Source organism: Salvelinus alpinus, chromosome 4, assembly GCF_045679555.1.
Source record: "Salvelinus alpinus chromosome 4, SLU_Salpinus.1, whole genome shotgun sequence".
Lineage (NCBI taxonomy): Eukaryota > Metazoa > Chordata > Actinopteri > Salmoniformes > Salmonidae > Salvelinus > Salvelinus alpinus.
In genome coordinates, this window is record NC_092089.1 from 77,383,172 (window position 1) to 77,407,830 (window position 24,659).

The following is a 24,659-nucleotide window of genomic DNA, read 5'->3' on the forward strand; positions in this document are numbered from 1 at the left end:
CTTCTGTTGTCGTTGTCCAACATCTACAGTTTGAGGGGTGATTCTCGCTCTCTCTCACTGTCTCTCGTCCTCTCTCTCATCAGATGATCCCAAGCCTGAGTTGAGCCCCTCCACTCATTCCTGCTCCTCCATACTCCCTTCCTTTTCTTCTGTTACCAGCAAGCCCCTGTAGAGGTTTACAGTTGAGGTAAGCTGACTGTCACGCTCACACCAGTAATGACCTTACCTTCTACAGAAGAAGAGGGCGCTGACTCAGACAGGTAGTGTAAATCCACCCCCAGCCAAGCATGTCTGAGAGGGCTAAGCGTCTTACCTTGGAGGCTGAGCCGGTCCATGCCTTCTTTCAGGCTTGAGGTAAGTAGTCCTCTGGTAGTGTTCTGGCTGGAGCAGGACCAGTGATGACAAGGTATACGTATAATCTCACGCTAGAGCAACCTTAGTTCTAGACCAGGGGTCATCAACTAGATTCAGCCACAGGACAATTTTTTTTCTTGAGCAGATGGTCAGGGGCCAGAACTTAATTACAAATAATTTGTAGACAGCAAGAAGACCAAACAGATATATTTGACTAAAACGATCATTTCAAACCTTACTTCCATTTGTATACGATCACATCTCTATTATGCATGGTAATACTTTGGAACACATTTCCAAAATTCAAAACACTTGTAGCTGATTTTCTGATGTTTTTACAGTCCTTTTGTTTTCAACAATAAAAAAAAATCTACAGTTTTTTTGGGGGGGGGGCCAAATAGCTGCTAGTTGGAAACCTGTCTGTCCTAGAGTGTGACTGTACAAGACCAGTGGACTCAGCTGAGGTTAGGCTAATGTTCATCAAATGAAAACAACTGCACACAACGATTACAGATGACAATCTATTTTAGTCCTGATAAAGATGCTGTGTTGATCCTCAAGATGTTGACTCAAACTGCTGTTGCCTTTTCAAACAAGAATTGATATATTTTGACATACAGTATGTCTTTAGTGTCCCAAGAAGCAGTCTTCTAGTTTATATTTTGTATTGTAATGGTCCCTGAAGGACACTGGTTTAGCAGGACTTTAGTACAACATTGAAAGAAGGCTAGTTTATTTTCCGCAACCATGTTTGTCACACTTATTCTGGCTATTTGGGGATTTCCTGTATTCTTTTTGACAATGAACTGTTGCAATTTGTGTTGACTTAACAGAAGGCAACATTTGCTGGAAACATATTAGTGGTGGTGGAGATTTAATATATACAGTACCAGTCACATTTTTGGACACACCTACTCATTCAAGGACCTTTCTTAATTTTACTATTTTCTACATTGTAGAATAATAGTGAAGACATCAAAACTATGAAGTAACACATGGAATCATGTAGTAACCAAAAAAGAAAAATATTTTATATTTGAGATTCTTCAAAGTAACCCCCTCTTTGCCTTGATGACAGCTTAGCACACTCTTGGCATTCTCTCAACCAGCTTCATGAGGAATGATTTTCCAACAGTCTTAAAGGAGTTCCCACATATGCTGAGCACTTGTTGGCTGCTTTTCATTCACTCTGTGGTCCAACTCATCCGAAACCATCTCAATTGGGTTGAGGTGGGGTGATTGTGGAGGCCAGGTCATCTGATGCAGCACTCCATCACTCTCCTTCTTGGTCAAATAGCCATCCGTTCTACTCACAAAGACACAGCGGTTGGAACCAAAAATCTCAAATTTAGACTCATCAGACCAAAGGACAGATTCCCACCGGTCTAATGTCCATTGCTCGTGTTTCTTGGCCCAAGCAAGTCTCTTCTTCTTATTGGTGTTCTTTAGTAGTGGTTTCTTTGCAGCAATTCGACCATGAAGGCCTGATTCACTCTGTCTCCTCTGAACAGTTGATGTTGAGATGTGTTTGTTACTTGAACTCTGAAGCATTTATTTGGGCTGCATTTTCTGAGGCTGGTAACGCTAATGAACTTATCCTCTGCAGCAGAGGTAACTCTGGATCTTCCTTTCCTGTGGCGGTCCTCATGAGAGCCAGTTTCATCGTAGCGCTTGATGGTTTTTGCGACTGCACTTGAAGAAACTTTCAAAGTTATTGAAATGTTCCGTCTTGACTGACCTTCATGTCTTAACGTAATGATGGACTGTCGTTTATCTTTGCTTATTTGAGCTGTTCTTGCCATAATGTGGACTTGGTCTTTTAACAAATAGGACCATCTTATACCACCCCTACCTTGTCACAACACAACTGATTGCCTCAAACACATTAAGAAGGAAAGACATTCCTCAAATTAATTTTTAACAAGGCACACCTGTTAAGTGAAATGCATTCCAGGTGATTACCTCATGAAGTCGGTTGAGAGAATGCCAAGAGTGTGCAAAGCTGTCATCAAGGCAAAGGGTGGCTACTTTGAATAATCTAAAATATATTTCTATTTGTTTAACACTTTTTTTGGTTAGTACATGATTCCTTGTGTTATTTCATAGTTTGTCTTCACTATTAGTCTACAATGTAGAAAATATTGAAAATAAAGTAAAACCCTTGAATGAGTAGGTGTCCAAACCTTTGACAGACATTTTCCATACACACAAAAAGCTTATTTCTCTCAAAATTACAGCCGCAGACCATGTGTAACCATGTCAGCCCAGGACCTCCACATCCGGCTTCTTCACCTGCGGGATCAGAGTGCTCGATGGTGGCAGTGGGGTTATGATATGGGCAGGCATAAGCTACGGACAACTAACACAATTGCAATTTATCGATGGCAATTTGAATGCACAGAGACCTTGTGATGAGATCCTGAGGCCCATTGTGCCATTCACCCGCCACCATCCCCTCATGTTTCAGCGTGATAATGCACGGCCCCATGTTGCAAGGATCTGTACACAGTTCCTGGAAGCTGAATAAAATTCCATGACCTGCATACTCATCAGATAGATCACCCATTGAGCACATTTGGGATGCTCTGGATCGACGTGTACGACAGCATATTCTAGTTCACGCCAATATCCAGCAACTTTGCACAGCCATCGAAAAGGAGTGGGACAACATTCCACAGGCCACAATAAACAGCCTGATCAACTCTATGCAAAGGAGATGTGTCGCGCGCGCTACATGAGGCAAATGGTGGTCACACCAGATACTGACTGGTTTTATGATCTTGGCCCCTAGCTTGTTTTTAAGGAATCTGAACAGATGCTTAACTTTATTCCAGTCATGGGAAATCCATAGATTAGGGCCTAATGACTTTATTTAAATTGACTGATTTCCTTATATGAACTCAGCAAAATCTTTGAAATTGTTGCATGTTGCATTTATATTTTTGTTCAGTGTAGAATATTGTCTAAACAACATGAAAGGATGACTGTACATTTATCTGCCAAAGACTGCACTGTTTCTCATTCCAGTGGACCAGTGGGAGTCTTCTGGCAGCAATTCCCTCAAACAACTTGAATACCGGCTACTGTACATAACCAATCCCACTTTATGAACATGGCGTTTTGGGCATTTCTTAAATTGAGTTAATCTACATATCATATGCAGCAGAGCACTGACAACATCTCCACATTTACCTGATGTGAAGAAAAAACATTTACTGTAGTTACACAACATTGACCCCCTGTATTTGCCTACTCAGGGACCACATTTGAAATAGAACACATACCCCTATTCAAAGGCTTTTTTCATTCACCTGATCTGGTTTGCTTCTCTCAGTGCGGATCTAATGAGTGTTGTGAATGCACTGAAGTATGGAGTCCTGTAGCCCTGATCAAAGCCCTGCCCACATGGAGCCTGTCCAGAGGGGCCCTGCCGCATTCTGGGACATCAACAAGGACCGCATTGTGCATGGGGACGCTGGGTGTGAGCCTACCTGGGTTCTGCTCCACCAATCACAGTGCTTCTAGATCTGTGGGCTGTGGTGTCAAAGTATCTTGTGTCTACCCTCTAGGGGTGGGGAGGTGGGGGCAGTGTCAGAGTTTGGGGGTTCATTGAACACCTGTGATGTGGGGGCAGAGAGGTGGGGGGGTTCAAGACAGTTTGGCATCTGTTTATCTGAAAGTGGACACTTTAGGTGTAGGTTAGGACATTGGTCCATGGGTAGGCTACATCATTGGTAGGCTATACAGTCAAAAATAGTCTACTCATATTTTTTAAATCTTAATACATATTCCATGGTTGTTGGAGATTATGCATTCATTTGGTGCAATACAACTGTTCTAAAAAAAAATATTCTTTGAGAATATTAGGGTAACCAACTAAAGGAATGAAAGAGAGCCTACATCATACTAGGCTACATCTCAAAACAAATGAAAGGTCATGTTCCATCTTTTCAACGAGAATCTTCCAGTCCTCCTTCCCCCGACAGGCGGAGCGCTTCCCATTGGACCAACTGTTTCCCGGGGCTCCCACGTTCAGTAGACCGAATGCGCGCGCTTCCACGCTACATGTGCTATATGGGATCCTTGGGACGTCCCTTACCTGATTGAAGTTGACATGTAAAATGGTTAAGGCAAGGGTTAGGAGGTTAGAGATATGGTTTCGGGGGGGGGGGGGTAAAAGACGTCCAAATGATCCCAGATAGCACTGAGCAGCAGGCAGCCAATCGTTCCAGCAGCACTCCCGCACAGATGCGCGAGCCAACTTGTCAGTTGTTCTCATTTCGGAGGGGAACGGAGCGGTTCGAACCGAGCGGTATGAGGAACCACTGACCGTGGAAACGATGATAATCACGAATTCTTCCCCGGACAGAAGGACTTAACCTGCAATCCCACTGCTCACCCCTTCCCATTTTATTTCCACCTCTAGAGATACGGACCTAACGTTAGCTAAATTTCTGTACCATCTCCCTTGTAGACTATCTCTCCCTTTGATCGTTTTAACCCCGTACATTAAGGTTAGAGTGTCTTGACACGATGTGGAAAACCGGGATCCTTCTCCTCTTTTGGGGACTATTAACATCCAGTGAACTCCAGCAAGAAGCAACGGAGCCGGAGCCCCGAAATCAACCACCGTCGGGAAAGTTGGATTTTGGCTATGTGCCCCAGGGAGTTTACAAAACCCTCGCCTATTACGAACCTGGAGTAATAGGGATACTGTTCCACATGGTGCACGCTTTTCTATACGTCGTGCAGCCCAACCCTTTCCCTGAAGGTAAGGCATCGTTAGTGCAATGTTGTTTTGATGCCCATTGAGCTGTCCCTTAAGATTTCGTAAAAACGTTTCCTCGTTTAGCGTCAACACTGTCATTTGTCGTTTGTAATGTTTGGAAATGGCAAAATAAGCTATTCTGTATGAGATTTTCAAATCATGCCACGAAACACTTGATGTATTTGGCTGCTGTGAATATGTCACTGGTTTATGCAAAACATGCCCATCAAATCTTTAAAACTGTCATTATTTGCATAATATTTATCTTGTGCCTTAAATTCATTCATGCATGTACAGTATGTGTCCACAACCGACAGTCTACTTGAATGCAGTATTTTGTCTATAGTGTACTGCCCAGAGCCTGTGTCAACATAATTAAAATGTTACTGACCTCTTGCTGACTGTGCATCATGTGGTCACAGGTCATTAAATAGTTTGAGCACCCAATGCACCAGAAAACGCCATAAAATGGGTTGGGAGGTGGTCCATTTGTCCAATTTAAATTTGAATGCATTAGGACTAACTTTCCATATACTCAAATAAGATGTCTTTAAAGTGAGTATTGGGTGGTCACTTGAATAGAGGGGTTAGTAGACAAGACTACCCCATATCTGTGTTCATAATCAATTGGTAAATCTGGAGGTTAGGAGTAGCTCCCTGTATCACAGATTTAATTAGATAATCCCATAATCTGGAATGCCATATGTTGCTGTGCTTTTAGTTTACAGGATTGTCAGTCACTAATTGATATAGCTCGAACTCACTTACTCAATGGAATAGATGTTCAATTTGTTCATTGGATATAATTTAACTTTTGGGTTCTATTACACATCTCAAATGAGTGTATTAGTCATTTACACAGATTTGCAGGTGCAGCGAAATTCTTGTTTCTAGCTCCAACAGTGCAGTAATACCTAGAAATCTTGAAGGAAAGTTGAAATCCCATGTTAGAGATAATGAGGTTTGCAATGTAAAATCTGGCTTCTTCTGGACAGTGCATTAAAAAGGTTTTATGAATGTTAAATTGAACACCCAAATTAATAATATGACCATGAATTAGACTGTGTGCGTGACCAATTAGCTAAATATATTTTAGACATCCAGACATATTACTGTAGGGGGTTCCATCATTTTTTCAAATTCATCTTATGTTGAACTTTTTTTAAATTCTGGGAAACCGAATTGCCTCGACTTTATAGCCACGTGTTCGCCAATTTAATTGGGACAATATAATGCACGCATGGAGATTTAGCTTGATAATCCAGCAATCTGTCAGGCCTATTTTGATTAGAGGGGACAGGCTGTTATGGAAAAACCGTGTGGGACTTTCAGGGCTACACAGTGTACCAGCCCCTATGCATCCCTGTATCACTGTTGTGACTGCCATAAAACATAAAACTTAGTGTGGCATTGTGCAATTTTCAGAGAGAAATGTATTGGACCAAAACTAATTTCTTAATGCCATATAAAATCTATTGTACCACTGTTTTTCTCTATTCATTTCTTGGTGGTGCGCCAGGGCTCCAAAATCAACAATCAGGGCTGTAAACTTCCAAAATATCCCATTCGAAGGCCAAATAGTTCAGGTGGGAGCCAACAGAAACTACTGGTAGGGGAGCCCACCAAGTCTTAGTAATGGTAAGGGAAACATTTCTTGCACTGGCAAAGGTGTGGTTAGGGGGTGTCCTCCTCCCTAGCACATTAGAGTAAACCCTCATTTCTGTGACAGTCTTCTCTTGGTTACTATCACGTTTTTAGGTAAGACCCAGATGCAGACAGTGTCGAAGAAACAAAAGTTTATATATAAAACGGGCAGGCAAACGACAGGTCAAAGGCAGGCAGGGGTCAATAATCCAGAGGGTGCAAGGGGTCCAAAACGGCAGGCAGTCTCAGGGTCAGGCCAGGCAGGGGACAATAATCCAGTAAGGTGGGGTAAGGTACAGAACGGCAGGCAGTCTCAGGGTCAGGCCAGGCAGGGGACAATAATCCAGTAAGGTGGGGTAAGGTACAGAACGGCAGGCAGTCTCAGGGTCAGGCCAGGCAGGGGACAATAATCCAGTAAGGTGGGGTAAGGTACAGAACGGCAGGCAGTCTCAGGGTCAGGCCAGGCAGGGGACAATAATCCAGTAAGGTGGGGTAAGGTACAGAACGGCAGGCAGTCTCAGGGTCAGGCCAGGCAGGGGACAATAATCCAGTAAGGTGGGGTAAGGTACAGAACGGCAGGCAGTCTCAGGGTCAGGCCAGGCAGGGGACAATAATCCAGTAAGGTGGGGTAAGGTACAGAACGGCAGGCAGTCTCAGGGTCAGGCCAGGCAGGGGACAATAATCCAGTAAGGTGGGGTAAGGTACAGAACGGCAGGCAGTCTCAGGGTCAGGCCAGGCAGGGGACAATAATCCAGTAAGTAAGGTGGGGTAAGGTACAGAACGGCAGGCAGTCTCAGGGTCAGGCCAGGCAGGGGACAATAATCCAGTAAGGTGGGGTAAGGTACAGAACGGCAGGCAGTCTCAGGGTCAGGCCAGGCAGGGGACAATAATCCAGTAAGGTGGGGTAAGGTACAGAACGGCAGGCAGTCTCAGGGTCAGGCCAGGCAGGGGACAATAATCCAGTAAGGTGGGGTAAGGTACAGAACGGCAGGCAGTCTCAGGGTCAGGCCAGGCAGGGGACAATAATCCAGTAAGGTGGGGTAAGGTACAGAACGGCAGGCAGTCTCAGGGTCAGGCCAGGCAGGGGACAATAATCCAGTAAGGTGGGGTAAGGTACAGAACGGCAGGCAGTCTCAGGGTCAGGCCAGGCAGGGGACAATAATCCAGTAAGGTGGGGTAAGGTACAGAACGGCAGGCAGAGTCAGGGAAGGCAGAACGATCAATACCGGGAAGGACTAGAAAACAGGAGCAAGAAACAGGCATGAGCAGAGGAACAAAACACTGGTATGTTTCCCGAACAAAACGAATTGGCAACAGACCAACAGAGAACACCGGTATAAATGCACAGGGAATAATGGGGAATATGGGCAACACCTGGAGGGGGTGGAGACAATCACAAAGACAGGTGAAACAGATCAGGGTCTGACAGTTACACAGTACGGCAGGTAGTCTAGCGGTTAGTGTTGGGCCAGTAACTGAAAGGTTTCTGGTTCGAATACCCGAGCCGACAAGGTGAAAAACTGTCTGTGCCCTTGAGCAAGGCACTTAGCCCTAATTTGCTCCAGGGGCGCCGTACTGCTGTGGCTGACCCTGTTAAACAAAACATTTCACTGCACTTATCCGGTGTACAGTATGTGACAATAAAAAAAGGAAGTATTTATTTTCCATCACCAACTGGTGCTGTGACAACTGCAAGAGACGATAAGGGCGAATTTCCAAAACATCCATCATTTTGTTAGGATTTATGGAATTGCCGACACACTGCTAAACTGCAAGATGTTATCATTCAGTTGTTAATGACAGCTTTTCTTTACTGCCCGCCAACCTGTAAGAGCTGTTATTAGCAATATAGCAACAGTTGTCAAGTTGTCTATCACTCCCACCCACTCATGCAACCAAGCGCTAGGCTATCTGACACATGACCAAACACATGCACATCACCCACACATAGTCACACAGCAATAGAACCAGTAAAGCAAATTACTCATTTATGTTGTTCCTCCATTTACTGTCGTTTCAAACCATTTGACTTATGGTAATAGTACTGTTATGTAACATAAGTCACCCTACACTTGAGACAAGATTTTCTTATGCAGTTCCTGCTGTCATCCCAAGTCTGTTGGTGTGAGGCTAGAGGGATTATACTAACTACAGCCATGCAAATTCCAGTTGAAAAGTGCTCTGTGACAAATAGAAAGTTCTCATCAACGGCTCAATTCGCCACGTCTGCTTGCACTACCCTCTCCCCGAAGTAGCTATGACAGGTGTAATATTGACTCCATGGACACAGCGCTTCGGCGAGAAACAGGCATTAGTTAAGGCTAGGGAACAGTTGCCAGGGAAACACACGCACTGGCAGGCATGGTAGCCAATGTATTTTTGATTTCCTTCTTTTTGCCCTGCATATGTCTGCATACGATCGTGTAATATGTAGCGTGAACTGAGACAGAGTTTGGAGGCAATTACTGCATTTTAGCGGTTTTAGCAAACCATATTTCCACTGTGCTGGAGGTGCTTCGCTGAGAGAAGCAGCACCTTTCAATCCCAGTATTGCGTGTCTCTATAGAATACATTGTTTCCATTGACATGATGGATTTTTGGTTTAACCCATGGAAGGAGAAAGTGTTACATATCAGTAGCCTCTGGCCTTACGACATACTAGGGAAGAGGAGCCTGGTATTTAAACCATAACAGATAATGGGTTTAAACACTAATATCCTCTTTAGCTCTCTTTGTATAGGCCTAGGTGATAGCAGGGGCTAATCCTACTTCACACATGATACGCTACACTACAAACAGTATGTCATGCTTCTACAGTGCACTACAAGGCACTGTGTCTGAAATGGCAGTTATGTTTTTGTGAATGTGAACGGCAGCTGTGGGATGATGGGGAATTTAGAGGGGCAGAGATTGGTCACAGATGGCATTGTAAATGGGCATCATCTGTGGTTTTCTCCTCACAAAGATCCCCTCCCTTGGCTCTGCCGGATCCTCTCAGGACATCATGGTTGTGTCTGAATGGCCCTGCTACAGTACGTACTGTTTACTAAGTGTACTAACAGTATGTATAAGACACTGTTGAGTGAGACGTAGCCTATGCAGGAAGCTACAAATATGAGCCTATGACTCATCCATCCATATGGAGCTGGAGCATGCATCTTTGTCCGTCACTATTTTCTCTTTATTTACTGACTGAAAACAACATGCCCCCTTTTCCCAGTTGCATTGCATTGTGGGTCTGAAATGGCGATAATAGCCTACTTCCCGAGTACTGTACATCAAAGTCCTACTATGGTACATCCTGTCCATGTCAGTCTGTTGCTCTTCACATTCAGATAACGCTCCTTTGTGAGTGGGTTGCATTCAAAACATCTGTCACCTGCATATCACTATTACATGTAGGAATATCTGTATCTATAGCTCTGCTTACTGTTACTGTAACAGGAAGTCAAGATGTGAGTGGGCTGGATGTATGGAGCTGTTTGTCTGGTGTGTATATGCCTGTCACAAACAGTCATGTCACTGTGGTGACTGGGGTGCCCGTGGCGTGGTAATGCTCCAAGACAGCCATGGGCATAGCCTAACATAATGCCAGCTGAACGCCTGTGGCAAAGTGCCACTCTGTCACGTAGCTTAGTAGGCCTATGTATTCTCCTGCACCCTATTGAGTCATTTCATGTATATGTTTTATGATTTACATTATGCTTTGTTTATAGACTTAATGTACTTTTATGCCATCTGAAGTAGTCTATAAGGCCACGTTTTGAAACAGGCTGACAAAGAGTATTAAGTGACTAACGTGGACATTCTGTCCATTAGCCTCAAACTGTGCATATTATGTAATATGAGCACAACTAGATCTCCATTATTCTGACATTGTCTGTCATTCAGAGCCTATCATTATGTGCAGTTAGTGTTTCAGTCTAGCTATTGCCACTCCATTGTGTAGGAGCAGGTGTGACTACATCGTTGATATCAAAATAACACAATAGTTTTCACTGTGGTCCTGATATACTGCCAAACCAATTGACTAAATAACTTCAAGAAGATAATGATAGATAATCATAGAATCGGATAGTGTGAGGAAACTAGTCACTCACACATCAACAAAGGCTGGGACAGGTGCTTGGAGTTATTACTTTCCTTTCGGATGACTTAGGCCTAAATCTGGTCAAGTTGATTTGTGACTACTTTGGCTTGTCTTGCCATACTGTATTTAAAGTCAACTCAACACTAAAGGTGCTCTGGATGGGACACAACTGGAACAGCTATTATAAATGGTGACCCATTACATTGAGTCTACTTCTTTTGAGCTGTTAGTGTTCATTTTGTTTTTATGAGCTTCTTGCTTTATGTGTGTTACTGCAGAGAGGGCATTTATTTGTAATGGATTAAATTTATTGAAATGAGGACATGGCGACGCGGACCATCACTAATAGCCAAGCAGGAGTTATTTTCTTCCTACTGTACAAAGCAAATGTGACTCACCACCTGAATTCAGTCTTATGTAGCAAAATTTGAATTTCTGTTTTTTACATTGGATAAAAGTAGAGACTCAGCGCTACAAAATTGTATATCATGCACTGTATTTGAGGAACAATGGGAAAGTCATTCTGCTTTGAAAGTTTATAAACTTGTAAACTCACTTTTGAGAAAATGACATTTTAGTGTTTCGGTGAGAGCTCCTGTTTGTCTACACCCATTCAGCTTCGTTCACACTCTCTTAAGCTTTAGCCCCACCCATCTCCTTGCGTTCAGAGCGCACACTTGACGCTCTGGCCGATGATTTGTTTACCACTGGATAACATGTAAACAGCCTAACCAGCTCTGCTGGCAACAATTCCATTATGCTTTTTTGCCGACGTTTACTGACCCCGGCCATATTCAACAGGTGTTGTACACTTAAGCTTAAGACATGTAGCTAGCTACCTAGGTAAACAATGAACCTAGCTAGGTAAACAACATGTAAGATCACACACATCACGCCACCTAACGTTAGCTAGGGAGCCAGCCAGCTAACGGTACACTTTAGCTTGAAATGAAACCACTTTGTCAGAAACGTGAAATATCTGAAAATGTAACTAGCTAGACTATTTTACCCGTATACATCATCATGCATGGTGGACGCGTCTCCCTGTCACGTTCCATGCCACAAATGCACTTAGTTTGAAAACGTAATCCGGAAACAGGTGTTTTCCCATCTCTTTAGCTATCATACTCTAATTCCACTGATTTCAAAACTTGATCCTCCAGAAAGTGGAGAGCAACACTTATGCAGCTACATTTAAAAAAAAGCCACGTTCACCTTGATTACCAACACAGACTGACCAGCTCAAATAGACAAAAGCCTTCTATATGGCAGACCAATCGGGACTCATCTCTCGGCATGTCCAGCCCACTCATCTCAGCCAATCATGGCTAGTGGCAAGGTTGCTGTCTTTTTATGTGGCTTAACCAACAAGGCTTATAATTTAACAATTGTATTCGTATTTACAGATGGAATACAAGTTTGTTATTAAGGCACGTGAAAGTTCACATGTTCAAGAAGCCATTTCTGCCCAAAAATTGATTTTGATAAAACATATTTTTTTATGTTCAAACTGCTCTCCTGTGAAGTCGTGACTTGCGACATATGCCAAGTTTCCTGAATCGGGTCACAAATGCCAAAACCCCCCACCATCGCTCTTTCCTTTAGTGCCACCATCACCATGGGGCGGCAGGTGATGGTGGTTAGAGCGTTGGACTAGTAAGCATTAGGCCTATTCTGCCGGGCTTTTAAACTGTCTTGAGGCCAGCAGCAATATAGCATATATTCATAAGCCCAGTCTGCCAACATCTGATATGCATGATTTACAATATTGCCTGAAATCAACTCTCTGTCACTCCTCCCATTCAAATACAATGACACTCAAAGATCAGATGGAGGTTGAGTAAACCACCTCCTCACTTTCAGAAATAACGCTGGAATCAAAAGCCACTCCTTTTTGCAGACACAATTCATTGGCACGGTTCTCCACTTTTCAAAGCAGTTTGAAGGCAGAACACTTCTCTTCCATGCAGTTTATAACTAACTAGGCCTACACATTAATTTCTCCTCGACTTTAAGCCAACGCTGGAGAATCCAAGATTAAGTCTGAGGTACAGGCTCATGCCCCTCCCCTTGTGACGGTTGTATTTGAACCATCCAGAAAAAAAGCTTTGCATAGTATTCCACATCAGTGTGGTATTAAAGAATATAAGACGGAACCCCTGCAGGTACTCGATTCCCCCGAGGGGAAGGCAGCCAAAATGCTAGTACTGAATGAAATGCTTATTTTTAGTGGAGCTACTTTCTTTCACACAGCCTTGGATGGGATTTGGTCCAAGCTGCAAGACAAAGAGCTGAACTCAGAGAGTGCCCAGTGCTGAAAGACTCCTAATTGCCCCCAGAATATGTGTTACGTAAAACCTTTTTCTCTGTAAAGTGAATGACCATTCAATTTGCCAGCAAATCTGCATGTAGGAGGATGCTCTTCAACAGGAGTGGCACAAATTGATTAAAGTACATAAAAAAAGGTATTTCCTGAAATTCTGATCCAAGAGGCAAGCTGTATCTCATTAAATCTTGCCATACCAAATGGCAGGTTTGCATAATAGCAACATGAGAATGGAACAGATTAGAAGTCGACCGATTATGATTTTTCAATGCCGATACCGATACCGATTATTGGAGGACCAAAAAAAGGCGATACCGATTAATCGGACGATTTAAAAAAAAAAAAAACATTTATTTGTAATAATGACAATTACAACAATACTGAATGAACACTTTTCTTTTACCTTAATATAATACAACAATAAAATCTATTTAGCCTCAAATAAATAATGAAACATGTTCAATTTGATTTAAATAATGCAAAAACAAATTGTTGGAGAAGAAAGTAAAAGTGCAATATGTGCCATGTAAAAAACCTAATGTTTAAGTTCCTTGCTCAGAACATGAGAACATATGAAAGCTGGTGGTTCCTTTTAACATGAGTCTTCAATATTCCCAGGTAAGAAGTTTTAGGTTGTAGTTATTTTAGGAATTATAGGACTATTTCTCTCTATACCATTTGTATTTCATATACCTTTGACTATTAGATGTTCTTATAGGCACTTTAGTGTTGCTAGTGTAACAGTATAGCTTCCGTCTCTCTCCTCGCCCCTACCTGGGCTCGAACTAGGAACACATCAACAACAGCCACCCTCGAAGCATCGTTACCCATCGCTCCACAAAAGCCGCGGCCCTTGCAGAGCAAGGGGAACAACTACTCCAAGTCTCAGAGCGAGTGACGTCACCGATTGAAATGCTATTAGCGCGCACCCCGCTAACTAGCTAGCCATTTCACATCGGTTACACCAGCCTAATCTCAGGAGTTGATAGGCTTGAAGTCATAAACAGCTCAATGCTTGAAGCATTGCGAAGAGCTGCTGGCAAACGCACGAAAGTGCTGTTTGAATGAATGCTTACGAGCCTGCTGCTGCCTACCACTGCTCAGTCAGACTGCTCAAATCATAGACTTAATTATAACATAATAACACACAGAAATACGAGCCTTTGGTCATTGATATGGTCGAATCCGGAAACTATCATTTCGAAAACAAAACGTTTATTCTTTCAGTGAAATACGGAACTGTTCCGTATTTTATCTAATGGGTGGCATCCCTAAGTCTAAATATTGCTGTTACATTGTACAACCTTCAATGTTATGTCATAATTATGTACAATTCTTGCAAATTAATTACGGTCTTTGTTAGGAATAAATGGACTTCACACAGTTCGCAACGAGCCAGGCAGCCCAAACTGCTGCATATACCCCGACTGCTTGCACGGAATGCAAGAGAAGTGACACAATTTCCCTAATTATAAGAAATTCATGTTAGCAGGCAATATTAACTAAATATGCAGGTTTAAAAATATATACTTGTGTATTGATTTTAAAGAAAGGCATTGATGTTATGGCAACGACAGTACTAAATCATCACCCGTTTGGCGAAGTAGGCTGTGATTCGTTGAGAAATTAACAGGCACCACATCAATTATATGCAACGCAGGACACGCTAGATAAACTAGTAATATCAAGCATGTGTAGTTAACTAGTGATTATGTTAAGATTGATTGTTCTTTATAAGATAAGTTTAATGCTAGCTAGCAACCTTCGCTTCTTGCTGCCCTTGGCTTCTTGCTGCCCTCGCGTAACAGGTAGTCAGCCTGCCATGCAGGCTCCTCTTGGAGTGCAATGTAAGGCAGGTGGTTAGAGCGTTGGACTAGTAACCGGAAGGTTGCAAAAACGAATCCCCAAGCTGACAAGGTAAAAATCTGTCGCTCTGCCCCTGAACAAGGCAGTTAACCCACCGTTCCTTTGAAAATAAGAATGTGTTCTTAACTGACTTGCTGTCACGTTCCTGACCGGTTTTCTGTTATTTTGTATGTGTTTGACGGTCAGGGAGTGAGTTTGGGTGGGTAGTCTATGTTATGTGTTTCTATGTTTGTTAATGGTTGACCTGATATGGTTCTCAATTAGAGGCAGGTGGTTTTCATTTCCTCTGATTGAGAGCCATATTAAGGTAGGTGTTTTCACATTGATTGTTGTGGGTGGTTGTCTCCTGTGTCTGTGTTTGTTTGCACCATACGGGACTGTTTCGTTCGTTCGTCGTTTTGTGTAGTCATTTTCCTGTTCGTGAGTTCTTCGTGTTATGTAAGTTCTTATGTTCAGGTTCGTCTACTCCGTTTGTTGTTTTGTTTAGTTTCAAGTGAAGTTCGTGTTTTCGTCTTTTCTTAAATAAATTATGTCATATCAAGACGCTGCATTTTGGTTTAATCCCTGCTCCTCCTCTTCGGATGAAGAGGAGGAGGAACGCCGTTACACTTGCCTAGAAAAATAAAGGTGTAAAAAAAAAAAAAAGGCCAAATCGGTGTCCATAAATACCGATTTCCGATTGTTATGAAAACTTTAAATCGTCCCTAATTAATCGGCCATTCCGATGAATCGGTCGACCTCTAGAACAGATGATAAGAGATATGGCATTAAGATGGCCTGGGACTTTGAGGCTTTCAGGTAATGCTATAATGACACCAGCGCTTCAATCTGCATAAATTCAATCTGCCAAAGAGCTTAGAAATGGAGTGTGATGGAAAGACCGAGAGAGAACCACACATAAAAAAGGCAGGAAATCCACATAAAGATAGGAAGTGAAACAGTCAAAGAACCAGACAGGAAAAGAAACATAGCCATGGTTTCCGCATAGAGTAGCCAGCCAAATAGAAAAAGTACCCAGCCAGGTGCCCCTGGAGGATTCTAAATGTTTTACTGAAGGAGCTCCATTTTGGTGGCCTCTGGTACGTTCTAATGCCTTGATTCCATCTGGAATACATAGTGAATACTTTATTGAGTTTACCTCCCAGATTGGAAAAATGTGTTGCGGTATTGTGTAGAAAGACATGACTTTCCAATTTAAATGACTGAAAATGTATGAAATCAGTGTATTGTTAGTTGTTCTGGATATCGTCTAGGCCTATGTGACCAGACTAAGAGAACATTTAAACCGTCTTCTCTTGATATTAGTCTTATTTGCAGTTTTACTGCAAGATATGAATTGCCACAATGATGTTTGTTCTTCAAATTATGTATTTTATTAAAACAGACCAAATGAAGTAAATAGCCCACATTATCTTGAAAAATACATTTAAAGGTTCAATGGAAATAATACAAGGGCTATATCAGTCTTAAGTATTATATCGTTCAGATTTTACATAGCCTAAATTATTAATAAAATATCTTTAGGTAGGTCATTATTTTTGCCTAGGTCATTAGGTTTCCTTTTTAAAAAAATTCCTTCAGGTTTTCGGTCTCAAAATAACACTTTTTGAATAAAAAAAAATACAAATTGGATGCTCTAAATCTAAGTCCACAACAGTGCTTAAACCTCATCAGGAGACCATGTTTAGGGACTCTCTCACCGATGTGATTCGGTAGGCTACACTGACTGATGAGACCAGAGTCACTCACTTTAGCTTGACTGTTTCGGTTTCCACCAGATAGCACAGCCACGAAGTTGAAATTGACTACACCGAAAAAATCCATGGAAACGCAAACATGCTTTTTGGTCTTAATTGAAGGTTAAGGTTAGGCATAAGGTTAGCTGTGTGGTTAAGGTTAGGTTTAAAATCGCATCTTAAGAAATTGTAGAAATAGTTGGGGTTTCTGACTTTGTGGCTGTGGTAACTAGTGGTAACTAGTGACTACCCAGTGTCTGGCAAGCCCCGACATCCTAGGAAAGTAAACCTAGGAAATCCTTTGGTTTACTTGTCCCAATGCGATACCATGGACATATAACTGTGTGGCATGATTTATAAATGGAAAATATAGGTATATATTTAATATAGATATATTTAATATAGATATAATATAGATATAGGAGATCGACTTTATTCAATAAGTTCGACACCTTTTATAAACTAGTCAACGCTTGCTCTTCAGTTGTCAATCAAAGCACAGTAAATAGCCTATGGGCCACGACTGCATGGGTGACTATGTGAAACGTGCAAAACAAATAAGTAAATGTGCCAGAAAACAATAATTAGGCTAAGTGGATTTTGACTCATTGTTACCTCTTCCATTACATGGGACATGCAAATTCACAAGCGTCATGTGTAAAGAAATGCGACTGCAACCAACCACAGTGCACAAATATTGTGCTGGGAGGCGGGACAGACAGCGGACTGCGTTTCCCCGTCATCGCTGGTTTTGTGACTGACCGGCGCCTGTCCTATCAATAGATCGCTAGAAGATGCATATCGTTCATTCTAGCAGGAGAGGGCTCAACGGACTAGCGAATTGAAACTTTTAAATTAAAGGTAGCCTAGTTAATATATATGAAGTGTAAAAAGTATCCGGTTGAAAATCTGTAACCAGCTATAACCAGCTGGCACTAATGGAAAACACTGACATACAGTCAGGTCCATAAGTATTTGGACAGTGACACATTTTGCATCATTTTGGCTCTGTACACCACCACAATGGATTTGAAAGGAAACAATCAAGATATGCTTTAAGTGTATTCTTAAAAGTATTGTATGAACCGTGTAGGATTTTTATTTTATTTTTTATATATAGCTCCCCAATTTTAGGGACTCAAAAGTAATTGGACAAACTAACATAATCGTACATTCAATTTTGAGTTTTAATACTTTAATACTTGCAAATAAATAAATACAAGGGAACCTGTTCCATTGGCAGCCATACATACCCACTCCATAACACTACCTCTACCATGCTTCACAGGTGAGGTGATATGCTTTGGATTATGAGCAGTTTCTTCCCTTTCCCATACTCTTCTCTTCCCATCATTCTTGTACAAGTTGTCTCATCTGTCCATCAAATGTTGTTCCAGAACTGTACAGGCTTTTTTAGATGTTTTTTGGCAAACTCTAATCTGGTCTTTCTGTTTTTGAGGCTTACCAATGGTTTACATCTTGTGGTAAATTCTCTACATTTACTCTGGTGAAGTCTTCTCTTGATTCTTGACTTTGACACAGATACGCATACCTCCTGGAGGGTGTTCTTGATCTGGCCAACTGTTGTGAAGGGGTTTTTCTTCACCAGGGAAAATATTATTCTGTCATGCACCACAGTTGTTTTCCGTGGTCTTCCGGGCCTTTTGGTGTTCCTGAACTCACCAGTGCATTCTTTCTTTTTAAGAATGTACCAAATAGTTGATTTGGCCATACAATGTTTTTGCTATCTCTCTGATGGGTTTATTTAGATTTTTCAGCCTAATGATGGCTTGCTTCACTGGCAGTGACAGTTCTTTGGACTTCATATTGAGGGTTAGCAGCAACAGATTCCAAATGAAAATGCCACACTTGAAATCAACTCTAGACCTTTTATCTGCTTCCTTGTAAATTAATTAATGAGGGAATAACACACACCTGGCCATGGAACAGCTGAGCAGCCAATTGTCCAAAGGGGGGACCACATATAAAACATGTTGTAATTTCTACCCCGTTCTTACGATTTAAAGCTGAAAGTCTGCACTTTCAGCTCATATTCATTATTTAATTTCAATATGCTGTGGTAGACAGCTAAAATAATAATAACTTGGTCAATGTCCCAATATTTATGGACCTAACTGTACATAGAGATAAAAGAGGAAGAGAAATTTAAAGATGAAGAGAGGCAGTGAAAGAAGAAGAGTGACAAAGAATGAAATAGATAGCGTGTTGGAGAGAGAAATAGAGAGAGCTGACACATCATGAAGAGACTGTTGGGGCTATGTCTTGCTCGGGCACGTCATATGGATCAGGCCTTGGAAGCTGAGCAGGCGAGCATGCCGCTCTCCTGGTGAATGGATGGCATGCCATGTTTCCTCTCCGTCGTTTAGTTCTGCTTCATGGGCGGGCGCAACCGTGCCTACTGGGAGCTGGCACTAGGGACATGGTGAGTTGTAATTGCAGATGTGCTACATTAAGGGTCAGCCTGCCAAAGCCAGAGATGACTACTCGGACTACCCACTCTGCGTGGCATCAGCTTCAGTGCCACTCATGCTGTTTTAGAGGATGCTTTTAGCCTTACTACATTTGAGAGAGAGCAAAGTTAAATTGATCACAGATGGACTGTTTCACAATGCAGGGGCGAGGTTAAGTGCATGTCTCAATGCAGGGACAAGGTTAAGAGTATGTCACAATGCAGGGGCAAGGTTAAGAGCATGTCACAATGCAGGGGAAAGGTTAAGAGCATGTCACAATGCAGGGGTGAGGTTAAGAGCATGTCACAATGCAGGGGCGAGGTTAAGAGCATGTCACAATGCAGGGGCAAGGTTAACCTGTCTGGGAATGGGGTTCCGTTCCGCTAGCGGAACCCCTCGCCAACAGCCAATGAAATTGCAGGGTGCCAAATTCAATCAACAGAAATCTCATAAATCAAATTTCTCAAACATACAAGTATTAGGCACCATTTTAAAGATAAAATTCTCGTTAATCCAGCCACAGTGTCTGACTTCAAAAAGGCTTTACAGCGAAAGCTCCACAAACAATTATGTTAGGTCACCACCAAGTCACAGAAAAACACAGCAATTTTTCCAGCCAAAGAGAGTTGTCACAAAAAGCAGAAATATAGATAAAATTAATCACTAACCTTTGATGATCTTCATCAGAGGACACTCATAGGACTTCATGTTACACAATACATGTATGTTTTGTTCGATAAAGTGAATATTTATATCCAAAAATCTCATTTTACATTGGCGTGTTATGTTCAGTAGTTCCAAAACATGCAGTGATTTTGCAGAGAGCCACATCAATTCACAGAAATACTCATAATAAACATTGATAATAGATACAACTATTATACATGGAACTTTAGATAAACTTCTCCTTAATGCAACCGCTGTGTCAGATTTCCAAAAAACTTTACGGAAAAAGCATAATCTGAGTACGGCGCTCAGAGCCCAAACAGCCAAAGAAATATCCGCCATATTGTGCAGTCAACATTAGTCAGAAATAGCATTATAAATATTCACTTACCTTTGATGATATTCATCAGAATGCACTCCCAGGAATCGCAGTTCCACAATAAATGTTTGATTTGTTTGATAAAGTTCATAATTTATGTCCAAACACCTCCTTTTCTTAGGGCGTTTAGTAAACAAATCAAAACTCACGAGGCGCGGGCAAGTCCAGCGGAAATGTCGGGCGAAAATTCCAAAAAGTTATATTACTGGTCGTAGAAACATATCAAACGATGTATAGAATCAATCTTTGGTATGTTTTTATCATAAATGTTCAATAATGTCCCAACCGGAGAATTCCTTTTGTCTGTAGAAAAGCCATGGAACGAGAGCTACTTCTCACATGAACGAGCGTCAAGAGTTTGTGGCACTCTGCCAGACAACTGACTCAAAGAGCCCCCATGAGCCCCTCCTTTACAGTAGAAGCCTCAAACAAGTTTCTAAAGACGGTTGACATCTAGTGGAAGCCTTAGGAAGTGCAAAATGACCCCATAGACACTATGTATTCGATAGGCCAAGCTTTAAAAAACTACAAACCTCAGATTTCCCACTTCCTGGTTGGATTTTTCTCAGGTTTTCGCCTGCCATATGAGTTCTGTTATACTCACAGACATCATTCAAACAGTTTTAGTAACTTCAGAGTGTTTTCTATCCGAATCTACTAATAATATGCATATATTAGTAACTGGGACTGAGTAGCAGGCAGTTTACTCTGGGCATGCTTTTCATCCAAACGTGAAAATGCTGCCCCCTATCTATAAGAAGTTTTAAGAGCATGTCACAATGCAGGGGCGAGGTTAAGAGCATGTCACAATGCAGGGGCGAGATTAAGAGCATGTCACAATGCAGGGGCGAGGTTAACTTCTTATGGCTGCAATCCCGGTAACGGGATGATATGACAACAGCCAGTGAAAGTGCAGGGCGCCAAATTCAAAACAACAGAAATCTCATAATTAAAATTCCTCAGACATACATGTGTCTTATACCATTTTAAAAGGTAATCTTGTTGTTAATCCCACCAAAGTGTCCGATTTCAAATATGCTTTTCAGCGAAAGCACTACAAACGATTATGTTAGGTCACACCAAACCACAGTAAGCACAGCCATTTTTCCAGCGAAAGATAGCAGTCACAAAAAGCACAAATAGAGATAAAATTAATCACTAACTAATCTTCATCAGGTGACACTCATAGGACTTCATGTTACACAATACATGTATGTTTTGTTTGATAAAGTTCATATTTATATAAAAAAATCTGAGTTTACATTGGCGCGTTACATTCACTATTTCCAAAAACATCCAGTGATAGTGCATAGCCACATCGTTTCAACAGAAATACTCATCATAAATGTAGATGATAATACAAGTTATACACATGGAATTATAGATATACCTCTCCTTAATGCAACCGCTGTGTCATATTGTTTTTTTTTTATCCGGAAAAAGCAAACCATGCAATAATCTGAGACGGAGCTCAGAACAATAGTCAAATTAGCCGCCATGTTGGAGTCAACAGAAACCAGAAATTATATGATAAATATTACCTTACCTTTGATGATCTTCATCAGAATGCACTCCCAGGTCCACAATAAATGCTTGATTTGTTCGATAATGTCCGTTATTTATGTCCAATTAGCTACTTTGGTTAGCGCGTTTGGTCAACAATTCCAAAGTCACGAAGCACGTTCACTAAAACCTGACGAAATGTCCAAAAGTTCCGTAACAGTCAGTAGAAACATGTCAAACGATGTATTGAATCAATCTTTAGAATGTTGTTAAAATAAATCTTGAATAACGTTCCAACCGGAGAATTACATTGACTTCAGATGAGCGATGGAACGGAGCTGCCTCTCATGTGAGCGTGCGTGGTCAAAGAATGTTCACATCATGGCAGTGGTGACTCATTCCTGTCTCCTTCGGCCCCCCTTCACAGTAGAGTCATCAGACAAAGTTATACAGACTGTTGACATCTAGTGGAAGCCGTGGGAGGTGAATACTCATTCATATCTCGCTGTGATTTCAATGGGATCTTGGTTGAAACTCGACCAGCCTCAGAATTTCCACTTCCTGTTTGGATTTTTTCTCAGGTTTTTGCCTGCCATATGAGTTCTGTTATACTCACAGACATCATTCAAACAGTTTTAGAAGCTTCAGAGTGTTTTCTATCCAATACTAATAATATGCATATATTAGTAACTGGGACTGAGGAGCAGGCCGTTTACTCTGGGCACTTTTCATCCAAGCTACTCAATACTGCCCCTGCAGCCATAAGAAGTTAAGAGCATGCCATTTAGCTCTTGAGGACAGGGATTGGTTGATGTCAGGGATATGTCTTTGGAAAACCAATCTTCATGCTGATTGGTTAAGGGCCCAGCCTAACTATCCTTAGCCCATCAAGGAGTTTTTCCACACGGACACTGAGTGCAGTACTTCTCTGCATTTTTATAATTTTTTTCCTGACATGAAATGTCAAACAATCTGGAAGGTCAGCCTATTGATGGGACCACAAGTAAGGTACACTTTAAATCAGATGGCGGACAGAAAATTGCCCCTTGTTTAAGACCTGTGCTCCTGACAGCAAGCAACATATGATGACACAGCTCTGTCTGTCTTATTGGCAGAGTGGGTTAGATTTAGCTTGCCTCCTCTGATCAATAGGCCCCCACCCTCTGTAGTTACAGTTGACTGTCCGTCATTGTCGCCATGACACTGGTGTTAGCTCCTGAAAAATTATTGCTCCGTTTGTGGTGCGCGGCATTGCGGTACCACATACCGCTAGCAGCATTTTAGCCAAAGACTGTTATACTAGCTGTCTAGTCTGTGTTTTATAAATGTGCAATGAGCATGAAACACAATTATATAAGAACTGGCAACTCATTCAGAGAAATAAGGTAGGCCACTTGATTTCAACACCTGAACAAAGTGGACAGGCTAGCATGCTGTTCAAACGGTTAGAGATAGACAAAATAGTGTGTTCATAACAATTCAACTGTTAGTTAGCAAATAGATCCTCTAAAGATTAGCTGGATACTCACGTGGGATTGTGCTTCACAGATTGTTTATGAGACGTGTTCATTTTCTATAGTGCCTGCTAGAAGAAGTTAGTCATTATTAGTGAATATGCATTATGCATGGTTCAGGTTAAATTCATGGTTCAGGTTAAAAGGTAATTTTAATAGACAGACTTGAAAGCCAGATCAGTTAACCCTAATGCAAAAAAAACAGGTTTTGATCAAATCATAAAATTATTAGTGGGTCTTATGGTTGTGGAAGGCTTATTTAGCCTAAGTATAATTTCGCAAACCCTGAATTCATTAGATTATTGCTGACTGTTTGAAATGCAGTGTACTTGACCTTTAATTGTACAACAAATCTTATTTAGAGAGAAACTGTTTAGGCAATATCGCCCAGCCCTAGTGGAAATCCTAAAAACTAGGCTAAACTTGGAATGTGTGATGCTCCAAATCTTGCAGTAGGCCCAGGCCTAACCCTTTGTGTAACACTCCTCCTCTTCGTCTGATGATAAGGAATAGGAATCATCGGACCAACACGCAGCGTGGTAAGTGTTCATAGTAAATTTAATCAAATAAACTGAACACTGAATGACAAAAAACAACAAAGAGAGTGAACGACACGAAACAGTCCTGTAAGGTGAAAAAACACAAAACAGGAAACAACTACCCACAAACCCAGGTGGGAAAAGGCTACCTAAGTATGGTTCTCAATCAGAGACAACGATAGACAGCTGCTTCTGATTGAGAACCACACACGGCCAAACACAAAGAAATAGACAACATAGAACACCAGACATAGAATGCCCACCCCAACTTACGCCCTGACCAAACCAAAATAGAGACATAAAAAAGGAACTAAGGTCAGGGCGTGACACTTTGACTGTACTCTACTGTGGGTCCAATCCCAACAGAACCATGTGTGGTCGTGTAGTGTAACAAAGAGCTTTCATGTTAGTTTGACAAATTTGATGGTCTTTCATCCAGTTCTGTATCACATCTTATGTCTGGGTCCATTAAATGAAAGCGTTCCACATTGCCATGTGTAAACACATCTTTGTGCTTTAACTCGATTGCTCTGCCTTTTAGATGCATATTACAGAATTATATTATAATGCCATAACAATGCTGTAGTTGAAAGAACCATTCCAATTACATGGCAATCTTAAAATCCCAGACTTCCTTTTGGTTTTACTTAAGTGCTTTGAGTGAATCATGTAGCAAACCAAGCAGGAGGTCATATCCCCACAAATAAAAACTAGACTGAAACCATTCCCCTTTTCCTCCTAAAATGAACTCTACCATCAAGCTCTGTTCTCTGTGGCCTGTTACCCTTCCTTCCACCCACCAC

General features: G+C 41.6%; 1 protein-coding gene across 12 annotated transcripts in view; it reads left to right on the plus strand.

Moving 5' to 3' along the window:
- The first annotated feature begins 4,534 nt into the window (after positions 1–4,534).
- The window catches only part of LOC139574471 (prominin-1-A-like), a 113,815-nt gene continuing 93,690 nt past the window's right edge, over positions 4,535–24,659 (plus strand). For 7 of the 12 annotated variants that reach the window (XM_071399082.1, XM_071399084.1, XM_071399079.1 and 4 more), the window contains exon 1: positions 4,537–5,125. In XM_071399082.1, the coding sequence (XP_071255183.1) occupies positions 4,888–5,125 (238 nt within the window). In that variant the 5' untranslated portion in view covers positions 4,537–4,887. Of the gene's footprint in view, positions 5,126–24,659 lie in introns of all 12 variants that reach the window. The other 5 variants (XM_071399078.1, XM_071399090.1, XM_071399080.1 and 2 more) reach the window with 2 other exon arrangements.